Consider the following 25963-nt stretch of genomic DNA (forward strand, 5'->3'; position numbering starts at 1 on the left):
AACAGGTATCAGAGTAAGTTTAGAACAGGTATCAGGGTGAATTTAGAACAGGTATCAGAGTAAATTTAGAACAGGTATCAGGGTGAATTTAGAACAGATAACAGTGTAAATTTAGAACAGGTATCAGAGTAAATTTAGAACAGATAACAGTGTAAATTTAGAACAGGTATCAGGGTGAATTTAGAACAGATAACAGTGTAAATTTCGAACAGGTATCAGAGTAAATTTAGAACAGGTATCAGGATGAATTTAGAACAGATAACAGTGTAAATTTCGAACAGGTATCAGAGTAAATTTAGAACAGATAACAGTGTAAATTTAGAACAGGTATCAGAGTAAATTTAGAACAGGTTTCAGGTTGAATTTAGAACAGGTATCAGAGTAAATTTAGAACAGGTATCAGGGTGAATTTAGAACAGATAACAGTATAAATTTAGAACAGGTATCAGAGTAAATTTAGAACAGATAACAGTGTAAATTTAGAACAGGTATCAGGGTGAATTTAGAACAGGTATCAGAGTAAATTTAGAACAGGCATCAGGGTGAATTTAGAACAGATAACAGTGTAAATTTAGAACAGGTATCAGAGTAAATTTAGAACAGATAACAGTGTAAATTTAGAACAGGTATCAGGGTGAATTTAGAACAGGTATCAGAGTAAGTTTAGAACAGGTATCAGGGTGAATTTAGAACAGGTATCAGAGTAAATTTAGAACAGGTATCAGGGTGAATTTAGAACAGATAACAGTGTAAATTTAGAACAGGTATCAGGGTGAATTTAGAACAGATAACAGTGTAAATTTAGAACAGGTATCCGGGTGAATTTAGAACAGATAACAGTGTAAATTTAGAACAGGTATCCGGGTGAATTTAGAACAGATAACAGTGTAAATTTAGAACAGGTATCAGAGTAAATTTAGAACAGATAACAGTGTAAATTTAGAACAGGTATCAGCGTGAATTTAGAACAGATAACAGTGTAAATTTCGAACAGGTATCAGAGTAAATTTAGAACAGGCATCAGGGTGAATTTAGAACAGATAACAGTGTAAATTTGGAACAGGTATCAGAGTAAATTTAGAACAGATAACAGTGTAAATTTAGAACAGATAACAGTGTAAATTTAGAACAGGTATCCGGGTGAATTTAGAACAGATAACAGTGTAAATTTCGAACAGGTATCAGAGTAAATTTAGAACAGGTATCAGAGTAAATTTAGAACAGGTATCAGGGTGAATTTAGAACAGATAACAGTGTAAATTTCGAACAGGTATCAGAGTAAATTTAGAACAGGTATCAGAGTAAATTTAGAACAGGTATCAGAGTAAATTTAGAACAGGTATCAGGGTGAATTTAGAACAGATAACAGTGTAAATTTCGAACAGGTATCAGAGTAAATTTAGAACAGGTATCAGGGTGAATTTAGAACAGGTATCAGAGTAAGTTTAGAACAGGTATCAGGGTGAATTTAGAACAGGTATCAGAGTAAGTTTAGAACAGGTATCAGGGTGAATTTAGAACAGGTATCAGAGTAAATTTAGAACAGGTATCCGGGTGAATTTAGAACAGGTTTCATTAAAAAACATCATTGCTCACAGAGCGAGGAGTGTGTGCAATGGTGTACTGGGATTAGTCGTCATCGTATCCAATCCCCAGAATTGGTTGGTGATGGACCTTCTTCTTGAACCAGTTATGATACAACTGAGTTTCTTGCTCGGCCACTTCAGACAGCAAATAATAGTCAACCATGTTGGTTTGGGACTGGAGTCACACATTGGCCCAGACCGGGAAAGGACGGCAGATTTCCTTCCCTAAAGGACATTAGTGGAACCAGCTATATTTTTATGACAATCCAATAGCTTTTACTGAAAACCAGCTTTTTATTTCCATGCTGTCATGCTAGTCCCATTCTTGCCTCATTGCTTTCAAACGAGCAGTACCCCCAGTTCATGAGCAATTGAGGCATTGCCGGACTGGCCAAAGTACTGAGACAAAAAGCACTGGGGCAGTACAAGGGATAGTTGGATGCTGCGATTGGAGAGTTGGTTTGCGAGAGGCATAGCAGCAACAACTTGGACTTTTATGGAACCCCCTCACATGGAAGGAGGTCTCAGGTCGCTTTACAAGGGAGGAAGAGGAGGATCCCACGCAAGTTACGATAGATCACGGAGTCATACAGTACAGGAGTCCATTCAACCCATCGTGCCTGTGCCAGCTCTTTGAAAGAGCTATCCAATTAGTCCCACTCCCCTGCTCTTTCCCCACAGCCCTGCAAATTTCTCCCCTTCAAGTATTTATCCAATTCCCTTTTGAAAGTTATTATTGAATCTGCTTCCACCGCCCTTTCAGGCAGCGCATTCCAGATCAGAACAACTCGCTGCGTAAATAAATGTCTCCTCATCTCCCCTCTGGTTCTTTTGCCAATTATCTTAAATCTGTGTCCTCTGGTTACCGACCCTCCTGCCACTGGAAACAGTTCCTCCTTATTTACTCTATCAAACCCCTTCTTTATTTTGAACACCTCTATCAAATCCCCCCTTAACCTTCTCTGTTCTTTCGGAGCCCAGAGAGGCCGTGAGAGTCGGGCGACTTACTTGGCCGCGTCCCGTAGGTCGGTCACGTTGCGGGTTTTACCGAGGCCGTCCCTGAACGTGGTCTTGTTGGCCACCGTCAGGATTCCGTTTCTGGTGGTGAAATCGGGGAAGCACCGCCGCAGAACTAGGGAGGAAAAGGAAGAGGGAAATCAGCGAGGGGTGAGGGTAGAAATCTCGCCACCCGGTGTTAGTGACGGACAGAGCAACCCGCTCGGGTAAAATTCCTCCACCCCGTCGTCAGGCCCGATTACAGAGAATTACATCGAATTTACAGCACAGAAACAGGACATTCGGCCCAGCTGGTCTACGCAGGTGTTTATGCTCCTCCCACCCTACTTCATCTCACCATACCAGCATATCCTTCTATTCCTTTCTCCCTCATGTGTTTATCTAACTTCTCCTTAAATGCATCTATTCTATTCCGCCTCAACCTCTCCTTGTGGTAGCGAGTTCCACATTCTCACCACTCTCTCAGTAAAGAAGTTTCTCCTGAATTCCCTATTGGATTTATTAGTGACTATCTTATATTTATGGCCCCTGGTTTTCAATTCCCCCACAAGTGGAAACATCTTCTCTATATCTACCCCATTTGATAATTTTCAAGGCCTCTATCAGGTCACCCTTCAATTTTCTCTTTTCTGGAGAAAAGAGCCCAAGACTATTCAATCTTTCTTGATAGGTATAACCTCTCAGTTCTGGTATCATCCTTATTACTCCTTTTTGCACCTTTTCCAATGGCTCCATATCCTTTATGTAATATGGAGACCAGAACCGTGCGCAGTGCTCCAAGTGCGGTCTAATCAAGGTTCCATACAAGTTTAACATAACTTCTCTGTATATAACTTCGATGGTTAACTTCTTCTGTAAAATGGCGGCTAAAGACTTTTGACACGAGCGTGTTAATCTTTAATTGCTAATAGAGAGCCTTATATCCAAGTTTGATGAAGACACTACGTTAGGTGGCACAGTAAATATGTAGATGAGAGCAGAAAGTTGCAAAGGGACACTGATAGACTGAGTGAGTGGGCAAAAACTGGGGCAGATAGAGATCAACGTGGGGAAGTGTGAGGTCATTCACTTTGGACATCAGGAAGATCGATCAGAGTATTTTCTAAATGGCGAGAAGCCGGGAACTGTGGAGGAGCCGAGAGATTTAGGGGCCCAAGCACAGAAATCACTAAATGCTAATGGACAGGTACAAAAAAATAATTGAAAAGCCTAATGGAATCTTAGCCTTTATCGCAAGAGGGTGGAATACAAAGGGGAGGAAGTGATATTCCAGCTGTACAGAGCTCTGGTCAGACCACATCTGGAGACTGGGTTCAGTTCTGGGCACCGCACCTCAGGAAGGATATATTGGCCCTGGAGAGGGTGCAGCGCAGATTCACTAGAATGATACTGGGGCTAAAAGGGTTAAATTATGAGGACAGGTTGCACATATTATGCTTTTATTCCCTCGAGTATAGAAGATTAAGGGATGATCTAACTGAGGTGTTTAAGACGATTATAGGATTTGTCGGGTCGATAGAGAGAAACTATTTCCTCTGGTGGGAGAGTCCAGAACAAGGGGGCAAAACCTTAATATTAGAGCTCGGCCGTTCAGGGGTGATGTCAGGAAGCATTTCTTCACTCAAAGGGGAGTGGAAATCTGGAACTCTCTCCCCCAAAAAGCTGTTGAGGCTGGGGGTCAATTGAAAATTTCAATCCCGAGATTGATCGATTTTTGTTGGGTAAGGGGATTAAGGGTTACGGAACCGAGGCGGGTAGATGGAGTTAAGATACAGATCAGCCATGATCTAATCGAATGGCGGAACAGGCTCGAGGGGCTGAATGGACTGCTCCTGTTCCTATGTCTCATTACTAATACGTGACAGGCCAGTTTCAACCCAGTAGTGTGTACCACTTCGACAATTTTCTAAAAATTAACTCTGGTGACTCGGGTGATGCTGGCAAGGCCGCATTTATTGCCCATCCCTCGTTGACCTTGATGGTGGGCCTTCTTGTAGCAATTGTTTTTACAACTGATTGGTTTGGGGGGCTACTTCAAGAGCCAATCACATAATGTGGGACTGGGGTAAAACAAAGAACGAACTTGCATTTATATAGTGCCTTTCTCAACCGCAGGACATCCCAAAGCGCTTTACAGCCAATGAAGTACTTTTGAAGTGTAGTCACTGGTGCAACGTAGGAAATGCAGCAGCCAATTTGCGCACAGCAAGATCCCACAATCAGCAAATGAGATAAAAGGCCAGATCATCTGTTTTAGTGATGTTGGTTGAGTGATAAATATTGGCCAGGACACCGGGGAGAACTCCCCTGCTCTTCTTCAAAATAGTGCTGTGGGATCTTTTATATCCAACCAAGAGGGCAGTCAAGGCCTCAATTCAACATCTCCTCTGAAAAATGGCACCTCCAACAGTGCAGCACTCCCTCAGTGCTGCACTAGGAGTGTCAGCATAGATTGTGGGCTCAGGTCTCATGGAGAGGGACTTGAACTCACAATCTTCCGAGAACAAAGGCGAATGTGCTACCCACTGAGCCACAGCTGACTCTGACCAGGTAGGGATAGCAGGATCCCTTCCCTGAAAGTGATTAGTGAACCAGTTGAGATGCAACTAACCACAAGGGTTAATGAATTTTTAACCATTCCCTCCTTTTATGATTGTTTATAAATAAAGGTAGAGTAATCACCCTATAGAACTATGTATAATCATCCACTCTATCACAAAAAATACATTTCTAACCACATATATTAATATACATTAGATCTATTCTGCAGTAAAATCACTTACCTATTTACTTAGGTCATCAAGTTTTAGCTTATGACTCTTAGATCATCAAACCTTGGTTAGGCCACACTTGGGGTACTGTGCATAGTTCTGGACTCCATATTATAAAAAGGAGAAGGTACAAAAAAAGATTTACGAGGATGATACCAGAACTGAGAGGTTATACCTATCAGGAAAGGCTGAACAGGCTGGGGCTCTTTTCTCGAGAAAAGAGGAGGCTGAGGGGTGACCTGATAAGAGGTCTTTAAAATTATGAAGGGGTTTGGTAGGGTAGACGTAGAGAAGATGTTTCCATTTGTGGGGGAGACCAAAACTAGGGGCTAAATTATAAGATGGTCACTAATAAATCCAATAGGGAACTCAGGAGAAACCTCTTTACCCAGAGAGTGGTGAGAATGTGGAACTCGCTCCCAGTAGTTAAGGTGAATAGAATAGATGCATTTAAGGGGAAGCTAGATAAGTACATGAGGGAGAAAGGATTAGAACATTGTGCTGATAGGACTAGTTGAAGTAGGGAGGGAGGAAGCTTGTGTGACATAGACCAGTTGGGCCGAATGGCCAGTTTCTGTGCTGTACATTCTGTGCAGAAAAGATTGCTGAACATGCACAACCAATGAGGCCTCACTCTTATAAGATCCTGTTTCATTGTCTAAAATTATTATCTGTTTAGACATTGCTCAACCACCTTCCATTACTCATGTTTCTGTCTTCACCTATGCCCTGAAATATCTTCCAGTGCAGCTGGTAAAGGCAGCTACTTAAGATGTTAAACTTTTCCTTTCTGTCTGGTTTGCTGCCGATACCTAATCTTGCATCAGCCGTGACTCAGTGGGTCGCAGTCTTGCCTCTGAGTCATAGTCCCACTCCAGAGACTTGATCACATAATCCAGGCTGACACTCCCAGTGCAGCACTGAGGGAGTGTTGCACTGTTGGAGGTGCTGTCTTTCAGATGAGCCATTAGACTGAGGCGCCGTCTGCCCTCTTGGGTGGATGTGAAAGGTCCCATGGCCACTGTTTCGAAGAAGAGCAGAGGAGTTCTCCCCGATGCCCTGGCCAATATTTATCCCTCAACCAATATCACCAAAACAGAAGATCTAGTCATTATCTGCTACTTGTGGGATCTTGCTGTGCGCAAATTGGCTCCCGCATTTCCGACATTACAACTGTGACTACACTTCAAAACTTAATTGGCTGTGAAGCATTTTGGGATGTCCTGAAGTTGTGAAAAGTGCTAATTAAATGCAAATCTTTATTTCTTTATTTTTTTCTTGAGGTTAGGCACTTCTCAGGCTAACAATCTTTATTCCAACCCATAATACTTCCATTAGCCCGTTCCGCTTTGGTTTCTTAGAAAAAGCTGCAAAAGCAAATATATATTTTACAACAACTATAACTTTTGGCTTTATTACTTTGCAGGGAACGATCCCACACTCCCAGCAGGGGGATCCCAGCTGACAGGGACCTTGGGTCGGAGATAGTCCGACACTCGACCCCTGACCCCTGACCCACGTTTCCTGTGAGCACGGCATCCCCTCTGAAAGTATGGATCGTGGATTGTCCCTTATACAAAAAGGCAGCAAGTACCAACTCCGGGACGTATTGTATCAAAAGCGGACTTCATACGTACAGGGTCGACTGGGAACAATCATTGACGGACAGTCTTCATCCCGCATCACTTGTGCAGCTGACTAAAATGTAAAGGACAAGATAAGAAGTGGGACGTTAACAGAATGTAATACTTTGATAAACGGCAAAAAATACTTTGTTCAGAGCGCAGCAAGATCATGGTATAGAAAGAGACAAGAGTAGGCGATTAGACCCATCTTAAGCCCATCCATCCAGAAGGGCCCGAAATGTCACGTCACGTTCTCCAATTGTCACTTGACTCCATAATACCTCACAAGAGTGACTGCACGTCAAAGTATTCCATTGGCTGTAAAGTACTTTGCGACACCCTGAGGACATGATAAGGAACTATAAAAATTCAAGTTCTTTCTTCACAGGGTTTTTGACTCCGCCACACAATCCCGATGCCCATTACATTGTTTATCTGAAGAATACTGAACACCTATCGTAGGAACAGAGACGTAGAAACATCGGAATTGCCAGACGATAAAGGACCAAGGTCCATCTATTTTGCCTTCTACCATCCTGGTAGTCGCATGATGCAATGATAATGGAGTTATTGACTAATCATAGGAACATACGAACATAGAAACAGGTGTAGGCCATTCAGCCCCTCGAATCTGCTCTGCCATTCAATCAGATCATGGCTGATCTGCACCTCAACTCCATTTACCCGCCTTTGCTCCGTATCCCTTGATACCCTTACCCAACAAAAATCTATCAATCTCAGTCCTGAAGGCTCCAATTGTCCCCCAGCATCCACAGTCTTGGTCTTGTAACCTAAGGAAGGATATACTTGCCTTCATGGTGGTGCAACAAATGTTCACTAGATTGATTCCTGGAATGAGAGGGTTGTCCTATGAGGAGAGATTGAGTAGAACGGGCCCATATTCTCTGGAATTTAGAAGAATGAGAGGTGATCTCATTGAAACATATAAAATTCTGAGGGGGCTTGACAGGGTAGATGTGAGGCTGATTCCCCTGGCTGGAGAGTCTAGAACTAGGGGGCATAGTCTCAAAATAAGGGATTGGCCATTTAGGACCGAGATGAGGACAAATGTCTTCATTCAGAGGGTTGTGAATCTTTGGAATTCACTACCCCGGAGGGCTGTGGATGCTGAGTCGTTGAGTATATTCAAGGCTGAGATCGACGGGTTTTTGGACTCTAGGGGAATCAAGGGATATGGGGATTGGGCGGGAAAGTGGAGTTGAGGTGGAAGATCAGCCATGATCTTACTGAATGGCGGAACCGGCTTGAGGGGCTGAATGGCCTAGTCCTGCTCCTATGTTCCTAGGCCCGGATGAAGACCGGGCCCTTTCTGGTGTGTTTCCCACATCTGCTCACCGGATAAACGAGCCGAGCCAACGCGGAAGCCGCTGCGAATTTTAAATCTTCGATCGACTTTTCGTTTTATTTTATTGGCAGTGGCGCAATCACTGATGTGACAGGTCCGATCACCAACTACACACTGCACTGTTGAGATGATTGGCTGCCAGTGTCCCTTTGACAAGGTTTGAGGGGAGTGTTCTTCACATACTCTTAGAAGATTTATTCTTGGGTTGTGGGCGTCGCTGGCGAGGCCGGCATTTATTGCCCATCCCTAATTGCCCTTGAGAAGGTGGTGGTGAGCCGCCTTCTTGAACCGCTGCAGTCCGTGTGGTGAAGGTTCTCCCACAGTGCTGTTCGGTCGGGAGTTCCAGGATTTGGACCCAGCGACGATGAAGGAACGGCCGATATATGTCCAAGTCGGGATGGTGTGTGACTCGGAGGGGAACTTGGAGCTGACGGTGTTCCCACGCACCTGTTGCCCCTGTCCTTCTAGGTAGTGGAGGTCACGGGTTTGGGAGAGGATGTCAAAGAAACATACCAGGCAATCATTTCACTGAAGAGGACACAGAATTAGGAGCAAGGGAGATACGTATAAAACCATTGCAGTCCATTTAACTACCTTTACTCAATAAATTATCATCACGGTGCAGTGAGTATCTGAAGGAAATAGAAACACCAATCCATTCTCAGCTTAAGATAGGACAGAAAGCATTAAAATAAAATTAATATCACCGCTGGTTAGCTATGAAGAACTACCACCATGGACTAACAATTCGCCCTGTCGAATCTTATCAACCCCTGCAACATGTAGCGAGACTATCGCGTGATTTACAATTTATTTAATAGGAAGCTACAGGAATTGTAAGAATTTATGAACAGGATAACTTTGAAGGTCACCTTTGTTAATGTTGATTTGAACGTGCACTGAAGTCGCATCTGACAAGTGCTATTGGGTTAAGGGACGTCATTAGCAACGCCATCGCCAAAGAGAATCGCCTATTCCGCAATAGCCTGAGGAAATAACTATCAGGGAAGACTGAAGAGGCTGGGGGCTCTTTTCTCTAGAAAAGAGAAGGCTGAGGGGTGACCTGATAGAGGTCTTCAAAATTAACAAGGCTATGAAAAAAAATTGCAAACCAAGCATTGGGGTTCATTTCTAGAGGAATTGAATTGAAAAGCAGAGAAGTTATGTTAGATAAGTGTGAGGTGGTGCATTTTGGTAGGAAGAATAAGGAGGCCACATACTGCTTGGAAAATAAGAGTCTAAATGGGGTAGAGGAGCAGAGGGATCTAAGACTACAGATGCACAAATCACTAAAAGTGGCGACACAGGTTAATAAGGCCATGAAAAGGCACATCAAACACTGGAGTTCATTTCTAGAGGGATAGAATTCAAAAGCAGAGACGTTATGTTAAACTTGTGTAGAACCTTGGTTAGACCACACTTGGAGTATTGTGAACAGTTCTGGTCTCCATATTATAAAAAAGGATATAGAGGCACTGGAGAAGGTGCAAAAAAAGGTTTACTACAATGATACCAGAACTGAGAGGTTATACCTATCAGGAAAGATTGAACAGGCTGGTGTTCTTTTCTCTAGAAGAGAGAAGGCTGAGGGGTGACCTGATAGAGGTCTTTCAGATTATGAAAGGGTTCGATAGGATAGACGTAGAGAAGATGTTTACACTTGTGAGGGAGATCAAAACTAGGGGTCATAAATATAAGATAGTCACTCAGAGAGTGGTGAGAATGTGGAACTTGCTGCCACAAGGAATAGTTGAGGCGAATAGTGTAGATGCATTATGGGGAAGCTGGATAAACACACGAGGGAGAAAGGAATAGAAGGTTATGCTGATAGGGTGAGATGAAGAGGGGAGGGAGGAGGCTCGTGTGGAGCATAAACACCGGCATGGACCAGTTGGGCCGAATGGCCTGTTTCTGTGCTGTAAAATTCCACTCTATGTAATTTCACCTGACCGCACCCACCTTTCTGGGGCTATTGAAGCCGGGTTGGCAAAACTGTCGGTAATACTCCCAGTAGGTTTTGTTCCATCGGAAAGATGACTTCAGGTCAATGTAACTTGCAAACCGGCTTGGGCACTTCTCAACGCAGAGCTGTTGGAAGGAGAGGAGAATATTAATGGTCGAGATCCAGTTTCAAGGCCTTGTTACCCCAATAAAATTTTAAATGTTGCACTCACAATTCAATCTGCGATAAATCCCCACACGATATTAAAGAGTAAGATTTGGCCTCGCGGACTCGTCTCCAGAGATTGCTCACTATTCGGAGCCTTGACATGTTTGCTGCATTTCCCCTCGCAGTAACCTCCAATCTGAGGGGGTGGGCACCAGCGATAAGGCTGTGGCTCAGTGGGTAACACACTTATCTCAGAGTCAGAAGATTGTGGGTTCAAGTCCCACTCCAGAAACTAGAGCACATAATCCAGGCTGACACTCCCAATGCAGTACTGAGGGAATGCTGCAATGTCAGAGGTGCTGTCTTTTGGATGAGATATCTGCCCTCTCAGGTGGGTGTAAGAGAGCCCATGGCCAATACTTCGAAGAAGAGCAGGGCAGTTCTCCCCAGTGCCCTGGTCAATATTGAGCCCTCAACATACATCACTAAAGAGACAGATTATCTGGTCATTATCACATTGCTGTTTGTGGGAGCTTGCTGACTGCAAATTGGCTGCCGTGTTTCCTACATCACAACAGTAACTACACTTCAATTTATTGGCTATGAAGCACTTTGGGACGTCCAGCTCTTTTTTGAATAGTATCATGGGATCTTTTACGTCTGAGAGAGCAGACAGGGCCTCTGTTTCACATCTCATCTGAAAGACAGCATCTCCAACAGTGCAGCACTGACCATCCGACAGTGCAGCTCTCCCTCAGTACTGACCCTCCGACAGTGCAGCTCTCCCTCAGTACTGACCCTCCGACAGTGCAGCACTCCCTCAGTACTGACCCTCCGACAGCGCAGCACTCCCTCAGTACTGACCCTCCGACAGTGCAGCACTCCCTCAGTACTGACCCTCCGACAGTGCAGCGCTCCCTCAGTACTGACCCTCCGACAGTGCAGCGCTCCCTCAGTACTGACCCTCCGACAGTGCAGCTCTCCCTCAGTACTGACCCTCCGACAGTGCAGCACTCCCTCAGTACTGACCCTCCGACAGTGCAGCGCTCCCTCAGTACTGACCCTCCGACAGTGCAGCGCTCCCTCAGTACTGACCATCCGACAGTGCAGCTCTCCCTCAGTACTGACCCTCCGACAGTGCAGCGCTCCCTCAGTACTGACCCTCCGACAGTGCAGCGCTCCCTCAGTACTGACCCTCCGACAGTGCAGCGCTCCCTCAGTACTGACCCTCCGACAGTGCAGCTCTCCCTCAGTACTGACCCTCCGACAGTGCAGCACTCCCTCAGTACTGACCCTCCGACAGTGCAGCACTCCCTCAGTACTGACCCTCCGACAGTGCAGCACTCCCTCAGTACTGACTCCCTGACAGTGCAGCGCTCCCTCAGTACTGACCCTCCGACAGTGCGGCTCTCCCTCAGTACTGACCCTCCGACAGTGCGGCTCTCCCTAAGTACTGACCCTCCGACAGTGCAGCACTGCCTCAGTACTGACCCTCCGACAGTGCGGCTCTCCCTCAGTACTGACCCTCCGACAGTGCGGCTCTCCCTCAGTACTGACCCTCCGACAGTGCAGCACTGCCTCAGTACTGACCCTCCGACAGTGCGGCTCTCCCTCAGTACTGACCCTCCGACAGTGCGGCTCTCCCTCGGTACTGACCCTCCGACAGTGCAGCACTGCCTCAGTACTGACCCTCTGACAGTGCGGCTCTCCCTCAGTACTGACCCTCCGACAGTGCGGCTCTCCCTCAGTACTGACCCTCCGACAATGCAGCACTCCTTCGGTACTGCCCCTCCAACAGTGCTGCGCTCCCTCAGTACTGACCCTCCAACAGTGCAGCGCTCCCTCAGTACTGACCCTCCAACAGTGCAGTGCTCCCTCAGTACTGACCCTCCGACAGTGCGGCTCTCCCTCTATACTGCCCCTCCGACAGTGCAGCACTCCCTCAGTACTGTCCCCCTGATAGTGCAGCACTCCCTCAGTACTGTCCCTCCGACAGTGCAGCACTCCCTCAGTACTGTCCCTCCGACAGTGCAGCACTCCCTCAGTACTGTCCCCCTGATAGTGCAGCACTCCCTCAGTACTACAGTGGGAATGTCAGCCTGGATTTTGTGCTCAAGTCCCTGGAGTGGGACTTAGAAGCCATGACCTTCTGACTCAGAGGCCAGAATGCTGCTCACTGAGTGACTGCTGACACCTGATGCATGTTGTTCTTGTGGGCAGTTGTATTTTGCTGCTGGATCATTGGCCCCTCCAACCACTCAGGGTGTTTTTTCTGTGGATGGTGTTTCTCAAATTGATAAAGGAGAGGAAAACAAAACTCCAGTATTTACCAGGAGACTAACAAGGTGGACAGGACATTGGAAGAAGAGATCAAAAAAGATAGGAAAATATTTAAGATAGAAAGGGGGGAGATAATTGATAAACTAATCAAACTTAGAGAGGATAAAACCACTAGTCAAGATGGATTGCATCCGTGCATATTAAAAGGGAAGAGATCGCAGAGGCACTATTACATATACATAAAAATTCATTAGAAAAGGGAATAGTGCCAGAGGACTGGCGGACAGCTAAAGTGATTACTGTATTTAAAAAGGGAGATAGAACCAGTCCATGAACTAATTAGCTTAACATTGGTAATAGAAAAGATAATGGAATCCTTACTCAAAGATGTAATGGAAAAACATCTAGAAACCAAAAATATAATAAAGACTAGCACGGATTTTAAAAGGGAAGGCCATGCTTGACCAACTTTATCGAATTCTTTGATGAAGGAACAGAAAGAGTAGACAAGGGTAATGCAGTAGATGTAATATATTTGGATTTTCAAAAGGCCTTCAATAAGGTACCACATAGTAGACTGATGATGAAGGTCAGAGCATGTGGAGTCAGGGGACAAGTAGCAGAATGGAGAGCAAGCTGGCTACAAAACAGAAAACAGAGAGTAGGGGTTAAGGTTACTTATTCAGACTGGCAAAAGGTGGGAAGTGGTGTTCCACAGGGATCGGTGCTGGGACCACTGTTGTTCACCATTTACATCAACGATTTGGACTCGAGAATTGCAAGTAAAATTTCAAAATTTGCGGACGGCACCAAATTGGGGGGTGTAGATAATACAAAGGAAGAATGGGTCAAAATGCAAGAGGATATTAATAAACTTACAGAATGGGCATGTAATTGGAAAATGAATTTCAGTACAGTCAAGTGTGAGGTGGTGTGTTTTGATAGGAAGAATAAGGGGGCCACATATTGCAGGGATAATAGGAGCCTAAATGGGTAGAGGGACAAAGGGATCTCAGGGTACAGATACACAAATCACTCAAAGTAGCAACGCAGGTTAATAAGGCCATAAAAAAGGCAAACCAAGCAGTGGGGTTCATTTCTAAAGGGATAGAAATGAAAAGCAGAGAAGTTATGTTGATCTTGTATTAGACCATATTTGGGAGCACTGTGCACAGTTCTAGTCTCCATATTATAAAAAGGATATAGAGACATTGGAGAAGGTGCAAAAAAGATTCACAAGGATGATACCAGAACTGAGAGGATATACTCATCAGGAAAGACTAAGCAGGCTGGGGCTCTTTACTCTAGAAAAGAGAAGGCTGAGAGGTGACCTAATAGAGGTCTTCAAAATAATGAAAGGGTTTGATAGGGTAGGTGTAGGGAAAATGTTTCCACTTGTGAGGGAGACCAAAACTAAAGGTCATCAATATAAAATAATCACTAATAAATCCAATAGGGAATTCAGGAGAAACTTCTTTACCCAGAGAGTGGTGAGAATGTGGAACTCGCTACCACAAGGAGTAGTTGAGGTGAATAGAATCGATGCATTTAAGGGGAAGCTCGATAAACACATGAAGGAGAAAGGAATAGAAGGATATGTTGATAGTGTGAGATGAAGTAAGGAGGGAGGAAGCTCGTGTGGATCCTAAATGCGGCCGTAGACCTGTTTATCATAGAATCATAGAATGGTTACAGCACAGAAGGAAGCCATTCGGCCCTTCGAGCCCGTGCCGGCTCTTTGTAAGAACAATACAGTTAGTCCCATTCCCCCGTTGTTTCCCCGTAGCCCTACAAATTTTTTCACTTCGAGTATTTATCCAATTCCTTTTTGAAAGCCACGATTGAATCCGCTTCCACCGCCCTTTCAGGCAGCGCATTCCAGATCATAACAACTAGCTTAAAAAGGTTTTTCCTCGTGTCGCCTTTGGTTCTTTTGCCAATCACCTTAAAACTGTGTCCTCTGGTTCTTTACCCTTCCGCCAATGGGAACAGTTTCTCTTTATTTACTTTATCTAAACCCTTCATGATTTTGAACATTTCTATCAAATCTCCTCTCAACCTTCTCTGCTCTAAGGAGAACAACCCCAGCTTCTCCAGTCTATCCATGTAACGGAAGTCCCTCATCCCTGGAATCATTCTAGTAAATCTTGTCTGCACCCTCTCTAAGGCCTTCACATCCTTCCTAAAGTGTGGTGCCCAGGGCTGGACATAATACTCCAGCTGTGGCCGAACCAGTGTTTTATAAACTTTCAACATAACTTCCTTGCTTTTGTACTCTATGCCTCTATTTATAAAGCCCAGGATCCCGTATGCTTTTTTAACCGCTTTCTCAACCTGTCCTGCCACCTTCAAAGATTTGTGCATATACACCCCCAGGTCTCTCTGTTCCTGCACCCCCTTTAGAATTGTACCATTTAGTTTATATTGCCTCTCCTTGTTCTTCCTGCCAAAATGTATCACTTCACATTTCTCTGCATTAAATTTCATCTGTCACGTGTCCGCCCATTCCACCAGCTTGTCTATGTCCTCTTGAAGTCTATTACTATTCTCCTCACTGTTTACAACCCTTCCAAGTTTTGTGTCACCTGCAAATTTTGAAATTGTGCCCTGTACACCCAAGTCCAAGTCATTAATATATATCAAAAAAAGCAGTGGTCCCAGCACCGACCCCTGGGGAACACCACTGTACACCTCCCTCCAGTCCGAAAAACAACCGTTCACCACTACTCTCTGTTTGCTGGCACTTAGCCAATTTTGTATCCATGTTACCACTGCCCTTTTCATTCCACGGGCTTCAATTTTGCTGACAAGCCTATTATGTGGTACTTTATGAAACGCCTTTTGAAAGTCCATATACACATCAACCGCATTACCCTCATCAACCCTCTCTGTTACCTCATCAAAAAACTCAATCAAGTGCCTTTAACAAATCCGTGCTGGTTTTCCGATATTAATCCACACTTGTCCAAGTGACTATTAATTCTGTCCTGGATTATCGTTTCTAAAAGCTTCCCCACCATCGAGGTTAGAATGACTGGCCTGTATTTGCTGGGTTTATCCCTACACCCTTTTTTGAACAATGGTGTAACATTTGCAATTCTCCAGTCCTCTGGCACCACTCCCATATCTAAGGATGTTTGGAAGATTATGGCCAGTACCTCTGCAATTTCCACCCTTACTTTCCCCCGCAACCTAGGACGCATCCCATCCGGACCGGGTAATTTATCTACTTTAAGTACAGCTCGCCTTTCTAGTATCTCCTCTTTATCAATTTTTAGCCCATCCAGTTTCTCAACTACATCTTCCTTTACTGTGACTTTGGCAGCATCTTCTTCCTTGGTAAATGTAATAAATTGGATAGCCAGGTTGTAAAGGATAGAATACTAGAGCCTGGTCTTCAGTTGCTTCCAAGCCTTTATTGACAGAGGTCCACATTACCCACTCCACCCACTAGATAAGCTCTCATATAAATGGACACAAGAGAGTTCCCAATTGATACACACCACCTGAATACAATTAGCACTAATTGATATAAATCATATGGATACAATTAACAGTAAAGCCAGATGCAAAGTATTCATTTACTACCTCAGCCATGACCTCTGCCTCCATGCGTCGATCCCCTTTTTGGTCCTAGTCGGCCCTACCACTCATCTTACTACCCGTTTACTGTTTACATACCTATAGAACTCTTTTGGATTCCCTTTTATGTTGGTCGCCAGTCTATTCTCATACTCTCTCTTTGCCCTTCTTATTTCCTTTTTCACTTCTCCTTTGTACTTTCTATATTCAGCCTGGTTCTCACTTGTATTATCAACATGACATCTGTCGTATGCCCTCTTTTTCTGCTTCATCTTACTCTCTATCTCTTTCGTCATCCAGGGAGCTCTGGCTTTAGTTGCCCTACCTTTCCCCTTCATGGGAATGTACCGAGACTGTACCTGAACCATCTCCTCCTTAAAGGCCGCCCATTGTTCGATTACAGTTCTGCCTGCCAATCTACCTGGGCCAGATCCGTTCTCAACTCACTGAAATTGGCCCTCCTCCAATTAAGTATTTTTATTCTAGATTGCTCCTTGTCTTTTTCCATAGCTAATCTAAACCTTATGATACTATGATCGCTGTTCCCTAAATGTTCCCCCACTGATACTTGCTCCATTTGACCCACCTCATTCCCCAGAACCAGATCCAGCAATGCCTCCTTCCTCATTGGGCCGGCAACATATTAATCAAGAAAGTTCTCCTGGACATACTTCAGAAATTCCTCCCCCTCTTTGCCCTTTATACTATTACTATCTACATTAGGATAGTTGGAGACCCCATTTGCACCTAGAATCATAGAGTCATAGAGTTATACAGCACGGATAGAGGCCCTTCGGCCCATCGTGTCCACGCCGGCCATCAGCCCTGTCTACTCTAATCCCATATTCCAGCATTTGGTCCGTAGCCTTGTATGCTATGGCATTTCAAGTGCTCATCCAAATGCTTCTTGAATGTTGTGAGGGTTCCTGCCTCCACAACCCTTCCAGGCAGTGAGTTCCAGACTCCAACCACCCTCTGGGTGAAAAAGTTCTTTCTCAAATCCCCTCTAAACCTCCCGCCTTTTACCTTGAATCTATGTCCCCTTGTTATAGTACCCTCAACGAAGGGAAAAAGCTCCTTAGTATCCATCCTATCTGTGCCCCTCATAATTTTGTACACCTCAATCATGTCCCCCCTCAGCCTCCTCTGCTCCAAGGAAAACAAACCCAATCTTCCCAGTCTCTCTTCATAGCTGAAGCGCTCCAGCCCTGGTAACATCCTGGTGAATCTCCTCTGCACCCTCTCCAAAGCGATCACATCCTTCCTGTAGTGTGGCGACCAGAACTGCACACAGTACTCCAGCTGTGGCCTAACCAGTGTTTTATACAGCTCCATCATAACCTCCTTGCTCTTATATTCTATGCCTCGGCTAATAAAGGCAAGTATCCCATATGCCTTCTTTACCACCTTATCTACCTGTTCCGCCGCCTTCAGGGATCTGTGAACTTGCACACCAAGATCCCTCTGACCCTCTGTCTTGCCTAGGGTCCTCCCATTCATTGTGTATTCCCTTGCCTTGTTAGTCCCTCCAAAGTGCATCACCTCGCACTTTTCCGGTTTAAATTCCATTTGCCACTGTTCCGCCCATCTGACCAACCCATCTATATCGTCCTGCAGACTGAGGCTATCCTCCTCGCTATTTACCACCCTACCAATTTTTGTATCATCAGCGAACTTACTGATCATACCTTTTACATTCATATCCAAGTCATTAATGTAGACCACAAACAGCAAGGGACCCAGCACCGATCCCTGTGGTACCCCACTGGCCACAGGCTTCCAGTCACAAAAACAACCTTCGACCATCACCCTCTGCCTTCTGCCACTAAGCCAGTTTTGTATCCAAAGTGCCAAGGCACCCTGGATTCCATGGGCTCGTACCTTCTTGACCAGTCTCCTGTGGGGGACTTTATCAAAGTAATTTGCCTGCAAATTTGCTCCTCTATATCCTTCCCACTAGTTGGTGACCTATAGAATACACCCAGTAGTGTAATGGCACCTCTATTGTTTCTTAAATCTAACCAAATAGATTCTGTCCTTGACCCCTGAAGGTTCCTTGTGTCCAGGAATATTTAATACCCAATCCTGCCCTTTTTTGAACCAAGTCTCCGTTATCATCATTACATCATATTCCCATGTGGCTATTTGCACCTGCAGTCACCAACCTTATTTCCCACGCATCGTGCAATTACACACATGCACTGTAAACCTATCTTAGACCTTCTCGTATTCTCTCTTAGTTTGATCCCACCTAATACTGTGCTATTTCTTACTCGACCGCAATCTGTCTCTCCCAATCCTTTGTGCATCTTGTTTCTGCTTTCTAATGCTACATCCTGGTGTCCATCCCCCAGCCAAATTAATTTAAACCCTCCCCTATAGCACTAGTGAACCTCCCCACGAGGACATTGGTCCCAGCTCCGTTGAGGTCCAACCCGTCCATCCCTCCTGCCCCAGAACTGGTCCCAATGCCCCAAGAATCTGAAGCCCTCCCTCTTGCTCCATTTCTCTAGCCTCACATTAACCTGCCTTATCTTCCTATTTCTGTACTCACTAGCGCATGGCACTGGGAGTAATCCAGAGATTACTACCTTTAAGGTCCTGCTTTTTAACTTCCTCCCTAGCTCCTGAAACTCTGACCACAGGACCTCGTCCCTTTTCTTTCCTATGTCATGCCGTTTCTGTGCTGCAGACTTGATTTAACTTGATGTAGCACCTATTTGTACCAATACAATAATGTAAATTACTTTGACTCCTGTCATATCAATTCAAAGTCCATCTAATGACCTCAAGAGGCTGAGATCCTCCTGCTTACCTGTTTAGTTGGGCACTGCAAATTTATAAGGACTGCAGGACTTGCACACTTAAGGATATTGAAGTAGAACAAAATTGTCTTATTCCTGGAAGAGAATGAGGTGAATGTTAGCATCGCGGTTTAAACTTATTACAATCGTCAAGGGGGCACAGATTCTGTTCCCCCATGTAGCAACACGGTAAAAATGTCAAGACGGTGGCCTGCAACCAAATCCAATTTAGTGCCCGATCTTAAAATGTCACGAGCTTATCTATAAAACTTAATTTAAACGTTAGACTTGTCGGTTTGAATCTGCTTCCACCACCCTTTCAGGCCGTGCATTCCAGATTGTAACAACTCGTTGTGTAAAAAAAAATTCTCCTCATCTCCCCCTCTGGTTCTTTTGCAAATTGTCTTAAATCTGTGTCCTCTGGTTACCGACCCTCCTGCCATTGGAAACAGTCTCTCCTTATGCTTTGGTGATAGTTTTCCAAAATTCCCTGGACTCAGGAGAGGTCCCGGCAGATTGGAAAACTGCTAATGTAACACCGTTATTTAAAAAGGGTAGTAGGCAGAAGGCTGGAAATTATAGGCCAGTTAGCTTAACATCTGTGGTGGGTAAAATTTTGGAGTCTATTATTAAGGAGACAGTAACGGAACATTTAGATAAGCATAATTTAATAGGACAAAGTCAGCATGGCTTTATGAAGGGGAAGTCATGTCTGACAAATTTGCTTGAGTTCTTCGAGGATATAACGTATAGGGTGGATAAAGGGGAACCAGTGGACATAGTGTATTTAGACTTCCAGAAGGCATTCGACAAGGTGCCACATAAAAGATTATTACTTAAGATAAAAAATCACGGGATTGGGGGTAATATTCTGGCATGGGTGGAGGATTGGTTATCGAACAGGAAGCAGAGAGTTGGGATAAATGGTTCATTTTCGGACTGGCAACCAGTAACCAGTGGTGTTCCACAGGGGTCGGTGCTGGGTCCCCAACTCTTTACAATCTATATTAACGATTTGGAGGAGGGGACCGAGTGCAACATATCAAAATTTGCAGATGATACAAAGATGGGAGGGAAAGTAGAGAGTGAGGAGGACATAAAAAACCTGCAAGGGGATATAGACAGGCTGGGTGAGTGGGCGGAGATTTGGCAGATGCAATATAATATTGGAAAATGTGAGGTTATGCACTTTGGCAGGAAAAATCAGAGAGCAAGTTATTTTCTTAATGGCGAGAGACTGGAAAGTACTGCAGTACAAAGGGATCTGGGGGTCCTGGTGCAAGAAAATCAAAAAGTTGGTATGCAGGTGCAGCAGGTGATCAAGAAAGCCAACGGAATGTTGGCTTTTATTGCTAGGGGGATAGAATATAAAAACAAGGAGGTATTGCTGCAGTTATATAAGGTATTGGTGAGACCGCACCTGGAATACTGCATACAGTTTTGGTCTCCATACTTAAGAAAAGACATACTTGCTCTCGAGGCAGTACAAAGAAGGTTCACTCGGTTAATCCCGGGGATGAGGGGGCGGACATATGAGGAGAGGTTGAGTAGATTGGGACTCTACTCATTGGAGTTCAGAAGAATGAGAGGCGATCTTATTGAAACATATAAGATTGTGAAGGGTCTTGATCGGGTGGATGCAGTAAGGATGTTCCCAAGGATGGGTGAAACTAGAACTAGGGGGCATAATCTTAGAATAAGGGGCTGCTCTTTCAAAACTGAGATGAGGAGAAACTTCTTCACTCAGAGGGTGGTCGGTCTGTGGAATTTGCTGCCCCAGGAAGCTGTGGAAGCTACATCATTAGATAAATTTAAAACAGAAATAGACAGTTTCCTAGAAGTAAAGGGAATTAGGGGTTATGGGGAGCGGGCAGGAAATTGGACATGAAGCTGAGTTCGGATCGGTCAATGCCCTGTGGGTGGCGGAGAGGGCCCAGGGGCTATGTGGCCGGGTCCTGCTCCGACTTCTTGTGTTCTTTAGATTTGTGGTTGGGATCAGATCAGCCATGATCTTATTGAATGGCGGAGCAGGCTCGAGGGGCCGATTGGCCTACTCCTGCTCCAATTTCTTATGTTCTTATGTTCTTATTTACTCTATCAAAACCCCTCATAATTTTGAACACCTCTATTAAATCTCCCCTTAACCTTCTCTGTTCTAAGGAGAACAATCCCAGCTTCTCCAGTCTCTCCACATAACTGAAGTCCCTCATCCCTGGTACCATTCTGGTAAATCTCCAAGGCCTTGACACCCTTCCTAAAGTGTGGCGCCCAGAGATTACTTGACGTGCAGCAACACAGATGGTATCCATGTTAAAGCTGCTTTAAATTGCTGGCCTTGACGTGGGCAGATTGACCTCCATGTAAAAAAACAAAATCAGGGGTGAGGGAAGCCATTATAGCTTATGTACTGAGGGAGTGCTGCATTGTTGGAGGTGCCGTTTTCCGCATGAGACGTAAAACCCCCATCTGCCCTCTCGGGTGACGTAAGAGATCACACGGCACTATTACAAGGAGCAGGGGCGTTCTGCCCGGTATCCTGGGCCAATATTTATCCCTCAACCAACATCACTGAAAAAAAACAGATTATCTGGTCATTATTTCATTGCTGTTTGCGGGACTTTGCTGTGCACAAATTGGCTGCAGCATTAACAGCAGTGACTGCACTTCAAAAAAGTACTTCATTGGCTGTAAAGCACTTTGGGATGCCCTGAGGTCGTGAAAGGCGCTGTATAAACGCAAGTTCTTTCGGCAGTGTCGCATCGGCCGGCCGATATTCAGCTCGACCAAAAGTCAACAGTTTAAAAGTCTCTCGAGTGTTGCTGACTGTTGACTAATAACATAACAGTCCTCAAAAAGCACATTCACGGAATGTATTGTTCAACACTCACTCGTTGGCCGTGCCCTTCTGGCCACAGAACTGTCCACGGCTATCCGTAGGGTAAACCACCTTTCTCGGATCTCCATGGACCCAGGCTGGAAATAAAAGAGATGCAGACTAGTTAATGGATATTTCTGCCGTACATTTTCCATCGTACGAAAAGCCAACGTGCAGGGCAGTGATAGTGGTGCCATCAAATCCTTCAAAGCGAATTCCCTGCTCTGCAAATCGATCGACCAGACCACCGCAGCCGGACTCTTGTGACCACATAATGACCTTCTTCCCCACCAAGGGCCCTCGTGCCTGTGCCAGCTCTTTGAAAGAGCAATCCAAGTAGTCCCGTTACCGTGCCCTTTCCGCGAAGCCCAGCAGATTTGACCTTTTCAAGTATATATATATATATCTATCTGATTCACTTTTGAAAGTTATTATTGAACCTGCTTCCACCGCCCTTTCAGGCAGCGCATTCCAGATCAGAACAACTCGCTGCGTAAAAAATGTCTCCTCATCTCCCCGTCTGGTTCTTTTGCCAATTATCTTAAATCTGTGTCCTCTGGTTACCGACCCTCCTGCCAGTGGATACAGTTTCTCTCCACCAACTCTATCAAAGCCCCTCATAATTTGGAACACCACTCTTAAATCTCCCGTTAATCTTCCCTCCCCCGAATCAGACTGACTTGAACTGTGCTGATGTAATACCGTTACTGATCTGTCTTTATAATTGTAGTAATGTTAGCTTTTAGCCTTTGTTTGTTCGATAGGGAAGTGTGATTCTTAAATTGTAATATCTTAGAAGAGGTAAGATGGTGACCACTGAACCTTTGAACGGAGACTGACCCTTACATCATTGCCAGGTTTCAATACAAAGTAACTACCTGCTTAATGAGTGATGTTAATCGGAGATGCACCATTGCTTACTGGCTCCCAAGCTTCCCCCAGGGGAAGGTTGGGGTGAGTCATGTCGACAAGGATGAAGACTTTGAATTCAGTGCGTTGGAGGACAGGGAGCCAATGGAGATCAGTGAGTACAGGGGTGATAGGGTAACGGGACATGGCGCAGTTCCATGTGAAATGAGTGCGCGGACCACAGTGAGACCAATATTGGTAGCTTTTATCAACGTCACTGGTCACGAAGCCGAATCAATTTATTTGCATCATTGCACAAATACAGAGTCCTCAAAAAAAATTAAAGCTTTTATGTGACGAAAGCTAAACCATCCTTGGTATGAATTTACGAGGCGACCGGACTCAGAGAACCCCACGGGCCAGAAGGACACCAGAATATTCCACAAGTTAAGAGAATTCCACTTTGGAAGAGGAGAACAGCATAGTTCAGGGTTGAAATCAGCAAGAAAAACTGGCTTGTAGGAGCAAAGAAGACACTGGATCCAGAAGTGATAAATTATTTGGTCAAATATTGACAAATGGTTTAAAGGGAAATAGCATTTCGACAAACATAAGGGAGGATTTCTGTGCTTCTGGAGGGAAGCCAAGCATTGCAGCTGTGCTCCCAGTGAGTGTAGCTTCCCGCTGGGAGCTGGGGATCATCCCTAGGGATTCACGATACATTTTAGAACAAACCAATGTTCATATTGAAATAGTCTTGCATCTGTGGAAATACATCTTAAAAAGATAGTGGAAAGTGATGGATTTAGTATGAATTGTGGTCAACGTACTGCAATGAATGTGTACTAAAACTGTGTACATTTGTGTATTTGTCTTCCAAGGATAATTGCCAAACTTTGGAAGGAGTCATCACTCAAAATATCTTCTATAGACTGGTACATAGGTGTCAGCCTTGGCTCAGTGGGCAGCACTCTCGCCTCTGAGCCAGAAGGTGGTGGGTTCAAGTCCTACTCCAGAGACTTGAGCCCATAATCCAGGCTGACATTCCCAGTGCAGTACTGAGGGAGTGCTGCACTGTCGGAGGGTCAGTACTGAGGGAGTGCTGCACTGTCGGAGGGTCAGTACTGAGGGAGTGCTGCACTGTAGGAGGGTCAGTACTGAGGGAGTGCTGCACTGTCGGAGGGTCAGTACTGAGGGAGTGCTGCACTGTCGGAGGGTCAGTACTGACGGAGTGCAGCACTGTCAGAGGGTCAGTACTGAGGGAGTGCTGCACTGTTGGAGGGTCAGTACTGAGGGAGTGCTGCACTGTCGGAGGGTCAGTACTGAGGGAGTGCCGCACTGTAGGAGGGTCAGTACTGAGGGAGTGCTGCACTGTCGGAGGGTCAGTACTGAGGGAGTGCTGCACTGTCGGAGGGTCAGTACTGACGGAGTGCAGCACTGTCAGAGGGTCAGTACTGAGGGAGTGCTGCACTGTTGGAGGGTCAGTACTGAGGGAGTGCTGCACTGTCGGAGGGTCAGTACTGAGGGAGTGCCGCACTGTCGGAGGGTCAGTACTGAGGGAGTGCTGCACTGTTGGAGGGTCAGTACTGAGGGAGTGCTGCACTGTCGGAGGGTCAGTACTGAGTGAGTGCTGCACTGTCGGAGGGTCAGTACTGAGGGAGTGCTGCACTGTCGGAGGGTCAGTACTGACGGAGTGCTGCACTGTCGGAGGGTCAGTACTGAGGGAGTGCTGCACTGTCGGAGGGTCAGTACTGAGTGAGTGCTGCACTGTCGGAGGGTCAGTACTGAGGGAGTGCTGCACTGTCGGAGGGTCAGTACTGAGGGAGTGCTGCACTGTCGGAGGGTCAGTACTGAGTGAGTGCTGCACTGTCGGAGGGTCAGTACTGAGGGAGTGCTGCACTGTCAGAGGGTCAGTACTGACGGAGTGCTGCACTGTCGGAGGGTCAGTACTGAGGGAGTGCTGCACTGTTGGAGGGTCAGTACTGAGGGAGTGCTGCACTGTCGGAGGGTCAGTACTGAGTGAGTGCTGCACTGTTGGAGGGCCAGTACTGAGTGAGTGCTGCACTGTCGGAGGGTCAGTACTGAGGGAGTGCTGCACTGTTGGAGGGTCAATACCAGGGGAGTGCTGCACTGTCGTAGGGCCAGTACTGAGTGAGTGCTGCACTGTCGGAGGGTCAGTACTGAGGGAGCACTGCACTATTGGAGGAGCAATACTGAGGGAGTGCTGCACTATTGGAGGGTTGGTACTGAGGGAGTGCTGCACTGTCGGAGGGTCAGTACTGAGGGAGTGCTGCACTGTCGGAGGGGCAGTACTGAGGGAGTGCTGCACTGTCGGAGGGGCAGTACCGAGGGAGTGCTGCACTGTCTGAGGGAGTGCTGCACTGTTGGAGGTGCCGTCTTTTGGATGAGAGTTGAACTGAGGCCCAGCCTGCCCTCTCAGATGGATGCAAAAGATCCCTAGCCACTATTTCAAAGAAGAGCAGGGGAGTTCTCCCCAGTGTCCTGGTCAATATTTATCTCTCAACCAACATCACTAAAAAACAGATTATCACATTGCTGTTTGTGGGATCTTGCTGTGCGCAGATTGGCTGCCACATTTCCTACAATTCCTTACACTTCAAAATGTACTTCATTGGCAGGAGAGCACTTTGGGACGTCCTGAGGTCATGAAAGGCACTTTATAAATGCAAGTTTGTTCTTTCTTTCATTTTGCTCTGGGTTGGAGGAGGGGCACATGACAAGCACCGAGGAGAACCTGGGACTGGCCCCACAGTCTGGCCAACATCAGAGACGTTGAGGAAGATCCTACAGCTGCATGGAGGATGCTTGCTGGTTCCACGTCAATATTGGGAGCGGACTGACCAGGGGGCGACCTGCTCCACCAACTGAGCCCAGCCCACCTGCAGAAGGTAATGCACCATGGTTCCATCACTAGGAATCTGGGTGATTCAGGCCGCACAGTCACATAGATGAGTGCAACAAGTTGCATGTCCTCCAGCGGCACGAGGTGAAGGGGGGTGTTAAAGGGCCGACCCTCCTCACTGTGGTTGAAAAGTCCTCTGGTCCTCCTCTGGTTTATACAGTGCAAACCACAAAAT

General features: G+C 45.7%; 1 protein-coding gene and 1 long non-coding RNA gene across 7 annotated transcripts in view; one reads left to right on the forward strand and one right to left on the reverse strand.

The window, feature by feature from the left end:
- The window catches only part of LOC137325085 (choline transporter-like protein 5), a 355604-nt gene that overhangs the window by 130809 nt on the left and 198832 nt on the right, over positions 1–25963 (reverse strand). For all 5 annotated transcript variants that reach the window (XM_067989790.1, XM_067989793.1, XM_067989791.1 and 2 more), the window contains exons 4-8: positions 22030–22114; positions 19153–19237; positions 10325–10453; positions 7012–7072; positions 2595–2718 (exon numbers count right to left, since the gene is read on the reverse strand). In XM_067989790.1, coding sequence (XP_067845891.1) covers positions 2595–2718; positions 7012–7072; positions 10325–10453; positions 19153–19237; positions 22030–22114 — 484 coding nt within the window. The remainder of the gene's footprint in view (positions 1–2594; positions 2719–7011; positions 7073–10324; positions 10454–19152; positions 19238–22029; positions 22115–25963) is intronic.
- LOC137325086 (uncharacterized) overlaps positions 1–25963 on the forward strand; it is a 75544-nt gene that overhangs the window by 48432 nt on the left and 1149 nt on the right. The window contains exons 1-2 of one of the 2 annotated variants that reach the window (XR_010963811.1): positions 8263–8989; positions 25591–25774. This is a non-coding gene — a long non-coding RNA (uncharacterized lncRNA). Of the gene's footprint in view, positions 1–8262; positions 8990–25590; positions 25775–25963 lie in introns of those variants that run through there. The other variant, XR_010963812.1, reaches the window with a different exon arrangement.

The sequence above is a fragment of the Heptranchias perlo genome, chromosome 9, assembly GCF_035084215.1.
Source record: "Heptranchias perlo isolate sHepPer1 chromosome 9, sHepPer1.hap1, whole genome shotgun sequence".
NCBI classification, from domain to species: Eukaryota; Metazoa; Chordata; class Chondrichthyes; order Hexanchiformes; family Hexanchidae; genus Heptranchias; species Heptranchias perlo.